The 14,014-nt window shown below is 37.8% G+C and overlaps 5 protein-coding genes and 1 non-coding gene across 6 annotated transcripts; 3 read left to right on the forward strand and 3 right to left on the reverse strand.

Annotated features, from left to right (window-relative positions):
* Positions 1–138: 138 nt before the first annotated feature.
* SOCG_01746 (Spo12 family protein) lies at positions 139–408 on the forward strand (the record flags this gene model as incomplete). Its single annotated transcript, XM_013164699.1, has 1 exon — positions 139–408. One exon carries the CDS (start codon positions 139–141, stop codon positions 406–408), a length of 270 nt encoding a protein of 89 aa, XP_013020153.1.
* A 206-nt stretch (positions 409–614) lies between these two features.
* On the reverse strand, positions 615–3,386 carry SOCG_01747 (UBA domain-containing protein Ucp6). Its single transcript, XM_013164700.1, has 2 exons — positions 3,117–3,386; positions 615–2,888 (listed from the first exon to the last, which is right to left on the reverse strand). Exon 2 carries the CDS (start codon positions 2,770–2,772, stop codon positions 910–912), a length of 1,863 nt encoding a protein of 620 aa, XP_013020154.1. The 5' UTR covers positions 2,773–2,888; positions 3,117–3,386; the 3' UTR covers positions 615–909.
* A 1,743-nt stretch (positions 3,387–5,129) lies between these two features.
* SOCG_16429 lies at positions 5,130–5,201 on the reverse strand. The gene has a single exon. It is a non-coding gene; the product is annotated as a tRNA-Thr (tRNA).
* Positions 5,202–5,507: 306 nt separating this feature from the next.
* On the forward strand, positions 5,508–10,478 carry SOCG_01748 (glutathione S-conjugate-exporting ATPase Abc2). The gene has a single exon (XM_013164701.1). It carries the CDS (start codon positions 5,618–5,620, stop codon positions 10,049–10,051), a length of 4,434 nt encoding a protein of 1,477 aa, XP_013020155.1. The 5' UTR covers positions 5,508–5,617; the 3' UTR covers positions 10,052–10,478.
* Positions 10,479–11,710: 1,232 nt separating this feature from the next.
* SOCG_01749 (pheromone M-factor receptor Map3) lies at positions 11,711–12,802 on the forward strand (the record flags this gene model as incomplete). The annotated part of the gene is made up of 1 exon (XM_013164702.1): positions 11,711–12,802. One exon carries the CDS (start codon positions 11,711–11,713, stop codon positions 12,800–12,802), a length of 1,092 nt encoding a protein of 363 aa, XP_013020156.1.
* SOCG_01750 (1-(5-phosphoribosyl)-5-[(5-phosphoribosylamino) methylideneamino]imidazole-4-carboxamide isomerase) lies at positions 12,725–14,001 on the reverse strand (the record flags this gene model as incomplete). Its single annotated transcript, XM_013164703.1, has 4 exons — positions 13,618–14,001; positions 13,475–13,545; positions 13,175–13,278; positions 12,725–13,097 (listed from the first exon to the last, which is right to left on the reverse strand). Exons 1-4 carry the CDS (start codon positions 13,850–13,852, stop codon positions 12,725–12,727), a joined length of 783 nt encoding a protein of 260 aa, XP_013020157.1. The 5' UTR covers positions 13,853–14,001.
* Between the last annotated feature and the right edge of the window lie 13 nt (positions 14,002–14,014).

Genomic DNA, 14,014 nt, shown 5'->3' on the forward strand with positions numbered 1-14,014 from the left:
TAGTAATTTCTTGTTTGTTTACTTTTTCATGGTTGCCGTAGTAACCCATAGCAAAAAAACGTAAACAAACAAGAAATTTAAAAACTCTGAAAGAACCGTCTTCTCACCTACAAAGCTCAATTGAAAAAGGTTGTTGAAATGGCTTACGCTGAACGTATGCAAAAGAAAGGATCGCCTGAAATTTCGGTACAACCACTTCATCAAGGGAATAAAAGTCTGCATAAACAATTATTAGAACCTCGTTTTCTTCGGGAAAAGAACAAGGCAACAGTGTCTAGTCCTACCGACAGTCTTATGAGTCCTTGTACAGCAAAATTGCAAGCTCACAAGCAAAAATACCATACAAGAAACATGCCCGGTTTAAGATCCCTAATGCAGACACTGTTGGAGGCTAGGGATAATGAGTAAATTCCATGGCTTCATGCATTTTATTTATTTTGTGGACGCTTCAAATATAATCTCGAATTTACGATTGCTTGTTTCATGACTTATAATATTTATTTATGGCTTTTTTTCGGGCGATCCTCAATATCGTCCACCGCTGATACATGTATAATACAAACTTACAAGTTTTTGTGGTTCTTGCTTGCCTTCAGAAGACGTACATCTTATTTATTCAAAGTGTTTGAATGCAATACACTTGTATCACCTTAGACCTCTGAAAAGTACTCCTCATTTGGGAGACGCATACTATTTAAGTGCATTTTTCCTTCCCTACAATTGCAATCAATATTTCACTTTAATTTTTTTTCCTTTTTATAATCATCAAAGCAATTCGTAAATCCATCATTTTTCTATGAAACATCTTTGACAAGACGTCACAACTGTTATGAAAAGAATGTCATCTAATGTACTCCCACTTTCTCGAATATCAACATGAATACATACATAAATATTAAATCAACGAACTCATAACTCTTCTTTACTATGCTCCACGTGCATACTCTCAGGGAACTCACAAGCACTGTTCCTTGATTGATGTCCTCGTACATTTGTATTTATACGTGGAATATGTAACTGTAATCCATGATCTTCTGGATCAAAATCGGACGTATCGTCACCGCTATCATTGCTTCTCGAGCTTCGGGTGCTAGTACTATCACAAAAAGCACGACCCGAAAGCTCATCATCGAAATATTCATTGTCTTCTTGAATAAAGTGCTTAATCGTATTCGGTATTGACGAAGCATGGGAATCTGTTGGTGGTTCATCAGCAACATAGATCAAAAATCGAGAATGATAAGAGACGTGATTCTCAAAATTGAGTACCACTTCATCGAATGTTACTGGCTTTACTGCACATGGTAAGATCTCATCAGTTATAATGGCAGCAGATGTAAAGTTCACCAAGTACCATTGGCGAGAATCCATGGTAGGGCTTATTCGCGGCACATCACTGTTCTCCTTTGTATTATTCTGGTCTAAGCAAATATACAATATTGAGGGTTCCAAAATAACAGCTCTTAAGCGGCGAATGCATGGATTCTTCAAATCATTATATAATGAAGCGAGTTTATGCTGTACTGCATTCGTATTTTCGACTAGAGTATTCAATTTATTCTTTGTCGTCTCCCTGATCACGTCCAAATGACTTGCTAATGCCGAGTTTCTGTCTTTCAAAAGGATATGACCATCATTCAAAAGCTCTGTAATGTCATACTTTATTATTTTCCTCCCTGTAAGCGTATTATATAAATCTTCCCATTCCTTCAATATTGTTTTGTAATCTGTTTCAAGTTGATATCGATGTAACACTGCTTGCTTATTTTCATAAATGCATTTACTTAAATTAATTTTCGTAGTCAGTAGGATCCGAGGAACACCAGATGTTCGACTTCCTGGAACAGAGCAGCAAAACACTTTGGCTGGTCTGCTTAGCCATGCCCAATCTTTTGTGGGTATAGAAGAAGGGTGCAACATAAGATCCAAACATGACTCTATACTCAACCGAAGATCTGGTGATGAACTGGGTTTGAATGAAAACAAGTGACTGCTCTTTTCCTCATTAATACCTTTTACTATGGCAGATGCAAAGGTTTCTTCGTACTTTCGATTCGGATGGCTGAAGAATCTTGACACGAAGGAGTTGAGCACGTCGCAGTCCGACAAAGACTGATTGCGAAGTCCCTCTTCAGACAATAACTGAGAAAAAGAAGAAGTTATATGAGTGGAATCAAGATATAAACGATGAGAAGATCTAAGAAATTCTAAGGCTCTAGCGGTTTGCAAATGCAGGATTGAACGGGCATCTTTTGAAGGAGGAACACATGGTTCCTCCCCAAACCACCAAGCAGGAGAACCAAAGCGGTGATAGGAATGTTGGCTAAAACGAGAAACAGATGAAGAAGAGGGGTGCAGTTGATCCTGCTGATGTGAAGGTGTAAGATAAGGTTCAGAATCAACGAGAGACCCACTCTCATTAAGAGACTGGATAAGTACGTTCCTGGCGAGTGGAATTTCGTTCAAAGCTACCAAAAAAGGAGCAATAGAAGGGAACAAAGGACTCGGTTTTAAAACTGATCCAATGTTTTCGAAAAGCCTCTTACGCTTATGGGGAGAAGGAAGAAAGAACGAATCATTGTAGCTTGGAAGAGAGGACTCCAGAGAGATATTAGAGGCAACAGGGACCAGGCGATTTTTCTCTAAATGTCCGCCAAAAATATATTCGGCAGCTGCTTCAACATCATTGTTGCACCTTGTTAATGCTTCCCTAGCATCGGGTTCCGAGATACCCATAGACTTCAATGTTTCTATTTTCTCGTTTGAATCCATCAGAGTAGACTATAACAAGTATGAAAAAGAGAGAAATAGTAATTAAACTAACAAGCCTATTTAGGCCAAAGTAGGTTGGGAACACAAGATCCAAGAACGTCTGTTTTGAAATGTGTCTAAGTAATTGTTAGGAAAAGGTTTTTACTAAAAATATTTTCAATAAGAGCAAAGGATCTTCAGATAGGACAAGAACTGTCTACTGTAAACGGTGTAGGAAAAACCACTGTCAAATAGGCGTTCGCGTCAAACTTGCTATCTGGGTCAGGATACCCTCACTTCAGCCAAGTATCTTTTTATGTAAGAGTTCTTTAATTGAAACTATTACTTTATTTAACAGAACGTACCAAGTAAGTCCTTCTGGATTCAAGTTTTTAAGAATGCTGTTATAATCAATTAAGTAAAGAAGCAGCGAACGGATACGCAAATTTTAGCAATTAACAAACAACAAGTTATAAAATATCTATAAAATTCACCACTACTTTCAGGTTTCTTACAGAGAAAGAATGGTTTTGGTAATGGCGAAAGATCAGCTACTGAGGTCATATACGGTAGCATTATAGTAAGTAGCAAATACTGGAAATTGATAGCATAGAGAGTAAAATAAAGAGTATAAATATTTTCAGTAGGAATTGTAAAACAAATATTAATTTAACTAGCACGTCGTTGATATGAATTCTGCGAATGTATATTTGAGGGACAACATTTCCACTAACATTGTAAAGGATTCTTTTTTGTAGAAAATAAAAAAAGATAAGCTACTCTGCATGATGGATTAGCGATTTTCGGCAAGAACGGAACTATCCGAAGTAATCTTCTAAACAGACCTCTTTCAAAGAAAACGTCTATGGGGTTTCATGGTTATTTTCATGATCAATATGGGCTGAATAAAGAAGAAACCAACGTACAGCTTCAAGGATTGCTGTAGATGATAGCCACATATGCAAATCCATATATCGTTCTGGTTTATGCTATAGCGACAAACGGATTTATAAAGCATTAGGACATCGAACACTCATATTGTATATAATTCATTGAACTAATATTTTTAGTTTAATGAAGAAAGAAAAGAATGTTTTTAGCCTTTTATAGGGAGCAAGGACGAAAACGATAATTAAGGCCTTCACGTTGATAAATCAACAGACCAAAAATGAAAATAGCTGCAATTCATAAAGAGCAATCCTTCAAAAGAAAAGAAAGATAATGAATATAACATCGGATAAAAGCCTCGAATTCATTTGTTAAACTCCTGGCTTATGTAAGTTGTATCATTCACGAATCGTCTGTGTTTCCGCAAACTAAATAGTTCATAAAGAAAACTATATAAATATTTATTTTTATTCATGGGATAGATAGACAGGATGGTATTTCAACATGCGGAATGCCCTCGGGGTTTGACAAAACCAGGTAATTTTTAGGCAATTGACTGCCACCATATTAAAGTAGAATACACCCTTCTCGAATGTTTCAAAGCACACAATTTATGAAAAGAATGATGAAGATCTAACCTACGTCTGGTTCGCAGTAGATATAATAACCTCTCTGCCTTAGCTTCTGCCGACACTCTTCAACTACTTTTAAGATTTCATATCAAGTGTAAAATGAGCCGAGAAAGAGTGTCCATCGTAATGGATTGAAGATGGAGGGAAATCCATGCTTCCTTCTTGGATAATAGCAAAGCAATAGGCTAGCAGTGATCAAAGACCTGTTGTAACTAATATAGATACAAAGACATTAAAAGACAAATATAAAACTTTGTATAAAGGTCTTTCGGACCATTTTCAGTCGTAGGCCAGGGGTTTCCGCGTTTATGCTGACTTCCTTCAGGCTCTGAAATCACATTTTCAACCTTGACAAGAATGTTTAATATACCCGGATACTCACTTTTTTTACAAGAGTTATTACATCCTTAACCAATAAATAATTTGACCTCCCATATCAACTCTGGTGTTCAACAAGTGACAGACAGAGAAGAACCAATTCCATAAACGAATTGCTCAATAAAAACGATTATTCGTAAAAATTTTTCAGTACTGGAAAATGCATCTAAGCTGTCATTGATAAACTAGTGTCACTTGGCCCTTTACCTTCATCAAATATATAATTCTCACAGCCTTTTTGAAGTCATATAAATTCGTATAAAGCTATACTTCTCATTTTTTTTGTATCCAACCAAGAGTAAAGCAGCGTAAGGAGAGACTTATTTTTGTTCAACTTTTTTTTTCCATCAGAAAACGATTCTGGCCACGACCATCCATAATCAGTTAGTCCCAGGATCTGTTTCACATATATAACTTGGGTTAATTTCCAAGTACTATAAAAACCGATTTTTAGTTTCGCAACACGATGAACAAAAATCATGCTCCAGCAGTGACTCGAACACTGGGCCTCTTGCTTACTAGGCAAGCGCTCTACCACTGAGCTACAAGAGCTATCTGATACAACAGTAAATTTATAACTATAAGAAAGGATTCATATTCACTGAAATGTAATAAATCAGTAATTCCTTATATATACTATGAGTATCATGCTTTTAAATTCCTAAATTGGAATCTTTGATAGAAAGAATAAAATAGAAGATATGCTCAAACATGTTTTTTGCTTTTTTGCTTATGTTAAAAAAGGTAACAAGTAAGACAAATATAGGTAACAAAAATGTAATTAGGTGCTTGGTGGGGGTAATCAGATAAAATTGCTACTTCAATTCGTAGCTGAAGAAAGGTTTGATGTGCTTGAATTGAACGTCGCCTTAACCAAACAGATTCGCAGCAAACCCTTTTTTCTTTAGGAGGTTGTAGACGAACTGCTTTTATTTTATACCGGCCAGATTTAAAAAGGGTTGGTAAAAATGAGACCGAAAGCAGGCATAAGTCCACTCCTGTCAGAGAAGTCGATTATCCAAAATGACAAGGCATATATCTTTTTGATGTTGTTATGGAACGCTCCTAATTTATTTTTAATTCTATGTGGGTCCATTCAGTATACTATAGATGTTCGGAAGCGTCCACTTAACGTTCGCTTTAATCGATTTTGGACTATCAGGCTTAAAGTAGCCATTATTTTAGCACTTATTTGGTGCCATTTGTATGATGCTGCTAAAACAAAACATTACTCTTGGAATGCTCATTCCACTACTACGTTTCTGTTTGCTCTCTTTTTACATCTTACGGAACAATCAACCTTGCGAGTTCCTATGGCTTCACTTTTACTGTTTTATGCTTTTAAATGCATTTCTTCTCTCACTGTCCTTTTGTTGAAGATTAACTTTAGTTTCTCCTATATCTCCACGTTTTTGGCAGCAACAACTTTTGTTCTTTCGTTGCTTGCTATACTCGTGGAAATATACGTGCCTCCTTCTAATCGTGTTTGGTATCCTGAGGATGCTCACGAACTTGAGGAAACCGGTTTAGCTCCATCAGAGCTTACTTATGCCAATATCTTTTCAAAGTTATTCTTTTCATGGTTAAGTCCTCTCATGAAATACGGCTATCGCAATTATCTTTCCGAGTCCAATGTTTGGTCACTTCCCCATGGCGAACGGTCTAAAGATTTGGTTTCGACTTTTGAATCCAATTGGATCCATCATTCCAGTAAGAAAAAGAAATCCTCTGTTTTATGGAAGGTTCTATTTCTAACTCACTGGAAGTTAATTGCCAAACTTGTTTGTTTTAAATTTGCTCAAGATATTTTGGCTTTTGTTCAACCTAATTTGATTCAGAGAATCATCTTGTTTGTCAGTTCTTATAAATCTTCACATCCCCAGCCTGTCGCCGAAGGTCTCCTACTTGCGATGGCGATGTTCTTTACATCTCTTTGTCAAACAATATTGCTTCAGCAGTATTTGCAAATGGCTATGGTTCTTGGCATGCGTTGGAGATCTGAGCTGATTACGACCATTTATCGCAAAGCTCTCCGTCTTTCTAGTGCTGCTCGCCAGAGCCGGTCTGTCGGTGACATCGTTAACTACATGTCTGTTGATACTCAGAAAGTTAGCGACCTTACTATGTTTTTATTTATTACTGTTTCGGGACCTTTTCAAATCGTTCTGGCTTTGGGAAGCTTGTACCGTTTACTCGGTCTTAGTGCACTTTCTGGTGTTGCTGTAACGGTTCTCTTACTTCCCTGTAATGTTTTCATCGCTAATATCTTCAAGCGTTTTCAAAACATTCAAATGCACAACAAGGATGCTCGTTCTAGATTGATGACCGAAATTATCAACAACATTCGAAGCATCAAGCTTTATGCTTGGGAAAATATATTCATACAAAAGCTTTTCAATTTACGTAATAGCAAGGAGCTTCGTATGCTTAAGAAAATAGGATACATCAATACTATAGGTAACTTTACTTGGCTTTTTGCTCCCAACCTTGTTTCTTCCGCTACTTTCGCAACGTTTGTTATTCTTTACGGAGAATCTCGAACTTTGACTGTTGATGTTGTTTTTTCTGCGTTGACGCTCTTCAACCTCTTGCAATTCCCCTTGACCATGTTGCCGGTTATTGTTAGTTCCATCTTGGAGGCTACTGTTGCAGTTTCTCGTATTTTCAGCTTTTTGGTTTCTTCCGAATTAGATCCTGATGCTGTTCAGGTTTATCCTGCTGTTGAAGAACCCGGAAGTATTGCTTTAGAGATTAGAGATGGTACTTTCTCTTGGGAAGAACGCGACGGCAAGAAGGTTGATGCAGTTCTCCAAAATATTAATTTACAAGCGAGAAAAGGTGAATTGACCTGTATAGTTGGCCGTGTTGGAATGGGAAAGTCATCTTTATTGGAAGCTTGTTTAGGAAACATGTATAAGCTCAATGGCTCTGTTTTTCGCTGCGGTAGTGTAGCTTATGCTGCACAGCAACCATGGATATTGAATGCAACCATTCAGGAGAATATTCTATTTGGGCTTGAATTTGACGCAGATTTTTACGAAAAAACCGTCCATGCCTGTTGTTTAGTACGTGATTTTGAAATTTTTGCCGATGGTGATCAGACTGAAGTGGGTGAAAAAGGTATCTCTCTTTCTGGTGGACAAAAGGCTCGTATTTCTTTAGCTCGTGCTGTCTATTCGAGAGCAGACATGTATCTTTTGGACGATGTTTTATCAGCCGTAGACCAGCATGTTAACAAAGATTTAATTCGTAATCTTTTAGGCTCTCATGGTTTGCTTAAGTCGCGTTGTGTAATTTTGGCTACTAATTCTTTGACTGTTCTTAAGGAAGCTTCTGCTATTTATATGTTACGCCGTGGTAAAATTGTGGAGTCGGGTAGTTTTGCTCAATTATCAACATCCCCTGACGCTCAACTTTTCCAGCTACTTTCGGATCATAGCATGACTGACAGTGCCAATCTTAGTGAAAGCAAATCTTCTCTTTCTTTGACACCATCTGGGAGCGGTTACTCTACTGATGTGAAGAGCCTGAGCCGCTCATCGAGCATTGTTAGTAACTATCCAAAGGCAGTTCTGAAGAAGAGCGGTCGTCTTCGTGAGAAGCTTACTGATGATGATCTCGGTAAAGTTACCAAGCAAACAGTTGAAACATCTCAAAAAGGTCAAGTGAAATGGCAGGTATACTGGACTTATTTCAAAGCTTGTTCGTTTTGGTTCATTGCTTTGTATTTCTTTTGCATTATTGGTGGTATCGGTATGAATGTTGGAACGAATGTGTGGCTCAAGCATTGGAGTGAGGTTAATACCAATGCTGGGTACAACCCTAGGGCATACTACTATTTGCTTGTATATGTGCTCTTTGGTTTATTGTCATGTGGCTTGGTTTCCTATAGTAGTTTGGTAATAACTGTTCATTGCGCCATACGTGCCTGTAAAGCACTTCATGATGCGATGATACGCTCTGTTCTACGTGCTCCTATGAGCTTTTTTGAGACTACACCAACTGGCCGGATATTGAACCGATTTTCAAGTGATGTATTTCGCGTGGACGAGGTAATTTCCCGAGTGCTCATGTCTTTCTTCCGTAACCTTTTCCAGATTGTTTTTGTGGTGGGTGTCATTTGTTACTCTGCTCCTCCGTTTTTGATTTTGATCATCCCTCTGTTCTTTCTGTATCGTTACAGTCAGGTCTACTACACTCGTACATCGAGAGAGCTTAAGAGATTGGATAGCGTTACGCGTAGCCCTTTATATGCACACTTCCAGGAATCTTTGGGCGGTCTTTCTACTATTCGTGCCTATAATATGATGGATACATTTGTATCAGAAAACGACATTCGAATCGACACAAACCATCGATTCTGGTTCTTGTACTTTTGTTCCAATCGTTGGCAAGGTATTCGAGTTGAGGTAATCGGTGCTACTGTTGTTTTTAGTGCTGCATTTTTGGGTATTCTTTCGGCTATTCGAGGAAACCCGAATTCCGGTCTTGTTGGTCTTTCGTTGTCTTACGCCGTGTTAATTACTCAAAGTTTGACGTTTGTTGTCCGTCAATCGGTTGATGTTGAGACCAATATCGTGTCGGTGGAAAGAATGTTAGAATACATGGCACTTGAGAGTGAGGCACCAGCCGTCATACCTGATCATCGTCCTTCTGATGAATGGCCTTATCAAGGAGCTGTCAAGTTTGATCACTATAGTGTTCGTTACCGTCCCAATTTGCCATTGGTGTTGGACGATATCAACGTTGATGTGAAACCACGTGAAAAAATTGGAATTGTTGGACGAACAGGGGCTGGTAAGTCCACGTTGACTCTTGCTCTATTCCGGATGGTTGAACCTACGACAGGAAAAATTGTTTTGGATGATGTGAATACATCTACAATCGGCTTAGAGGATTTGAGATCTCGACTAGCCATTATTCCCCAGGAAAACCAAGCATTTGAGGGTACCCTTCGAGAGAACCTAGATCCCAAATATATACACAGTGATGCCGAAATTTGGGAAGCATTAGAATCCGCATCATTGAAGGGATACGTGACAAGTTTAGAAAATGGGTTGAACTCTGCGATTACAGAAGGAGGTGCAAACCTTTCATCTGGTCAACGTCAATTGATGTGTTTGACTCGTGCATTACTGACTCCAACACGTGTGTTATTACTAGATGAAGCGACGGCTGCCGTCGACGTTGAAACGGATGCCATTGTTCAGCGTACAATTCGGGACAAATTCAATGATCGTACAATCTTGACGATTGCTCATCGTATCAACACTGTGATGGATTCCGATCGAATTCTTGTATTGGATCACGGAAGAGTAGTCGAGTTTGGTCCTACAAAGGACCTTCTTGAGAAGAAAGATTCATACTTTTATTCTTTAGCAAAAGAAAGTGGGTTGATATAAAAAGAAAAAAAGTGAATAGGGAAAGTTGTTATCTTGAACGAAAAAAAAAAAAAAAAAAAAAAAGTCTCCCCCCTCCCTCTCTTGCATCTCTTCAAAAGGTTGTGATTCTTCTTTCCGTCTTTTTGTGTTTGAAAATTCGTCAAAAGTTGGTGGAAAGTTGATTTGATGCAGGATCTTTTCTCATGTTACGAACGAATGGTATTGGTTTGACTCTTGTGAATGAATGATATCAACTGTTGGTAAAGAAGAATCACTCTTTGAAACATGTTCCGACGTGGAATGATTTGGAAATCGTGTGAATATGAATCAACTGCTGTATCAGCAGGTACATAATGATGTTTATGGTATACTATTTTGGAGTAAGTTTTTGAAAGGTTTTCTGTTTTTTTTCTTTTTCCGCTGGTTAGTCAATCGTATCGAACGGTAGTATTGAACAGTAAAGTAAGTATTTAGTAGTAAGAGCTGTCTGGTTAGGACTTGAACCTATCTTGTAGATGATTGTAATTTTTCTCAAGAACAACTCCATGTTACAACGAACATTTCGTTTTTACTTTTACTATATTGATTTGATTCAGTTCATTCATTCACTAAGATCAATCATGTTGACTATTCATTTTCTTTCCAAAATAATGAAAAATTGAAACATTTTTTTTTTTTTTTTTTTTAGAAAAAGTTATACACTTCTACAGACTTGATACTAATAAACCAGTGTTCACACTCAACTCATCTTCTACACCATACCATACCATACCATACACATCCATCCAAGGTGGTGGCCTTCACTTCAACAAGCATATACCAGGTAAAATGAAACCGCTCTAAAAGAAGACAGACGTCCATCTGACGTTGTGTTTTGTTTTCATGGAGCGACAATTTCTTTCAAAGCAATTTCTTTGTTTTCTGAAGTCTTCTTTCATGTCCTTTTACTCTTTGTTGTTGCAAAGCATAAGCATCCCAAACAGTAAGCAAAGGCGCTTTTTCGTTAATATCGGTTATAATTTAGCCTAAATTTGGAATGTTTCATTGGCCAGAGATAATTTCTTCTTTCAATTGTTCTGAAAGGTTAAATACGATAAGCAATTAAACTTGTGACAAACGAAGATCTAATCGAACAGTTCAAAAAGGCTTTCTATGCTTTGTATAGAGATCTATGAAAATGGCGATTTATGATGGCAGTCAATTTTCACTATATAAATGCTGTATAGCAGGACAAGTAGAAGGAATAAACAAGATCGTCGATTCTATACCTGTAACAGCTTTTGTTTGGAAGGATTTCGTGTTGTGAATTCCAAGTTCTATACACAACAGGATAGGAATATCATTTTTTTGAGAGGATTTTCAGATTTTAATTTTGGTTCCTAGATCTCTCTGCTTAATAGATTGCTTTTCTTTCTTTTACCTTTTTGATCAATTTTGTTTACGTTACTCTTTTTACCCATTCTTCTTCTTATTATTATTGTTTCGCTTTCCTTTGGTTTTGTAGGATCGCATTTTCTTGGATTTGTGACACATTTGGTTCGGTTCTTTTGATATATTACAGGAACTCTTGAATCTTTAATTTCATTTTCACTTTCACTTTCGTTTTTCCTTTTCATTTCACTTATTGTCTCTCTCTTTGGGCGCATTCTCCAGTTTTTTTTTTTTTTTTTTTTGTTAATTATGCTTCCCATCGCAATATTTTACCAGGTATATGCTTACCTCAGTCTCGTGCTCTCAGCACAGGTCTTCTACATGCAAATGCGTGCACGTAATCTTCCCTGCTTGCTCTTGTTGTTTTGGGTTTGTATCTGCACACTGATCTATGCAGTACAATCTGCCATCTGGCATCAGACTTCAGAACCAAAATGGCTCGGCTATGGTTTTTGCGACATCACTTCCCGAATTATTACTTGTTCAAGCATTGGTATCCCAGCAGCAGCTTTTACTCTGGTACTCTATCTCGACAAAGTCATTCGCAGTGATCGTCCTTTGAAACCATTCCAAGATTGGATCTTCCAGATCTTATTGTCCCTTGCATATCCCATTGTTACTATGCTCCTTATGATTCCCATGGAAAGTAACCGTTATGTTGTTATCTGTATGAATGGTTGTATGCCTGCCTTTTACCAAACCGTTTACACCTTGATAATCTTCTATCTTCCTCCTTGTCTACTCTCTCTTGGTGGTTTGTTCTTCGTCTCTAGAATCCTCTACTACTACTGGCACCGTCAAAAAGAACTCCAACAGTTCTTCCAACGTGACTCCCAACTTACTTCTAAACGCTTTCTGCGTCTTCTTCTTTTGGATGCCGTTTTCTTCCTTGGTTACCTTCCCCTAACCATTTACCTTCTCGTTGTGAACTGTAAAGGACATAATTTTATGGCTGTTAATCATTATTTAATGTCCATTTGGCACCGAGTTCCCGTATACTTCTTCCCAGCAACTTCTATTTTCTTGAACAATTGGATTCCCCCCACTGTTCTCATCATCATGTCGATCTTCTTCATCACAAGCGGCAAATGGACAGATAATGTTGCCATCTTCTTGTGGAGCTTGGTCGTTCGTTGCCCCTACATCAAAAACACTAGCTTGGGTCGTCATGCCCAGTTCAAGCTGGATAGCGAGAAGAGTGCTGAAACAACTCTTGCTGAAAGAACTATCGATTCTAGTGATCTTAAAGAAAAATGTCTTATTTTAGAGAGACAATGGAGCAAATTGTCGGTTCCAAGCGACGACTCGAGCGAATCCCAAGCTTCCACCAAATATGTCTAATGCACTACCTATTGTCAAGTCTACTTTTCCATGACTTAACGTGTTTACTAATTCCAAATCTTCTATATTTCTTCCACCACCCGCATAAGTGGTAGGAATCGTCACCCATTCGCCAAGTTTCTTCACGAGTTCCTCGTCAATTCCCCGGCATAATCCCTCCACATCGGCTGCGTGGATCAAAAATTCAGTACAATAATTAGACAACAAATCTAAATTGTCTTTGGATATCTCAAATTCTGTTACCGTTTGCCATTTGTTGATTGCTGCAAACCATCCATTTTCCCTTCTACGACAACTAGAAGCATATGCCGTTAATAACTTCAAATCCCGTTTTCCGAACTACAATCCATCATGCCTATGACTCATTCTTACCTAACGTCAACAACAAGACGATCTTTGCCAACTAGATCCGAAATGGTTTTCAATCTCTCCAAATCAAATTGACCATTTGGGAATAACCAAGATGTGACGATTACCTAGTATAATGATCAGTATTTATTAAAAATTCACTTAATCTTTCGTTAAATATTTAATTTGGTTCTCCTGATGATAACTTCTTAAGAAACACCTGTCTTTCAGTCATTTCAAATGCTATGACCCAGGATTCTGACTTATTATAATTCTAATAAGATTTATGGTTCTGTTTAAATATTATTTTGCAAATGTACTTACCTTGGAAGCTCCTTGTTCTAACCAATACTTCGCATTCGTATTATTGATTCCACCGCCAATTTGTAAATAGCCTAGACGCAATCAGTCAGTTTCATAAATAATTCGTACAGTATAGGTTTCTTTTGTTTTTATTCACAACTTACCTGGCCAAGCATGGAGAGCAGTTTTAGCAGTTTCTTCACAGTTGGGACCCAACATAATAACATGGCCTCCCAGTAAATGGTTTTCCTTGTAGAGCTGAGCATAGTAATCGCTTGATTTCAAAGAGACGTAATTCGTTTGCAAACTAGCATTGTCCCCAAGAGTTCCACCAACGATTTGTTTTACTTGACCTTTGTGAATATCGATGCAAGGACGAAACAATGTATGCTGTGACATATTTTATATTTCTTTTACCAAATTTATACAAAACGAAACTGTATTTTGTTGTTAAAATGGCTTGCTTTTTCGAATATAAGTCTTATTAAATCGACTGTGGAGGCAGTGACAGAAGAAGTTATATTTGCCCTTTGCCAAGTTCACCTTCCTTCATCGACGGGA

The sequence above is a fragment of the Schizosaccharomyces octosporus genome, assembly GCF_000150505.1.
Source record: "Schizosaccharomyces octosporus yFS286 unplaced genomic scaffold supercont6.3, whole genome shotgun sequence".
In the NCBI taxonomy this organism is placed as follows: domain Eukaryota; kingdom Fungi; phylum Ascomycota; class Schizosaccharomycetes; order Schizosaccharomycetales; family Schizosaccharomycetaceae; genus Schizosaccharomyces; species Schizosaccharomyces octosporus.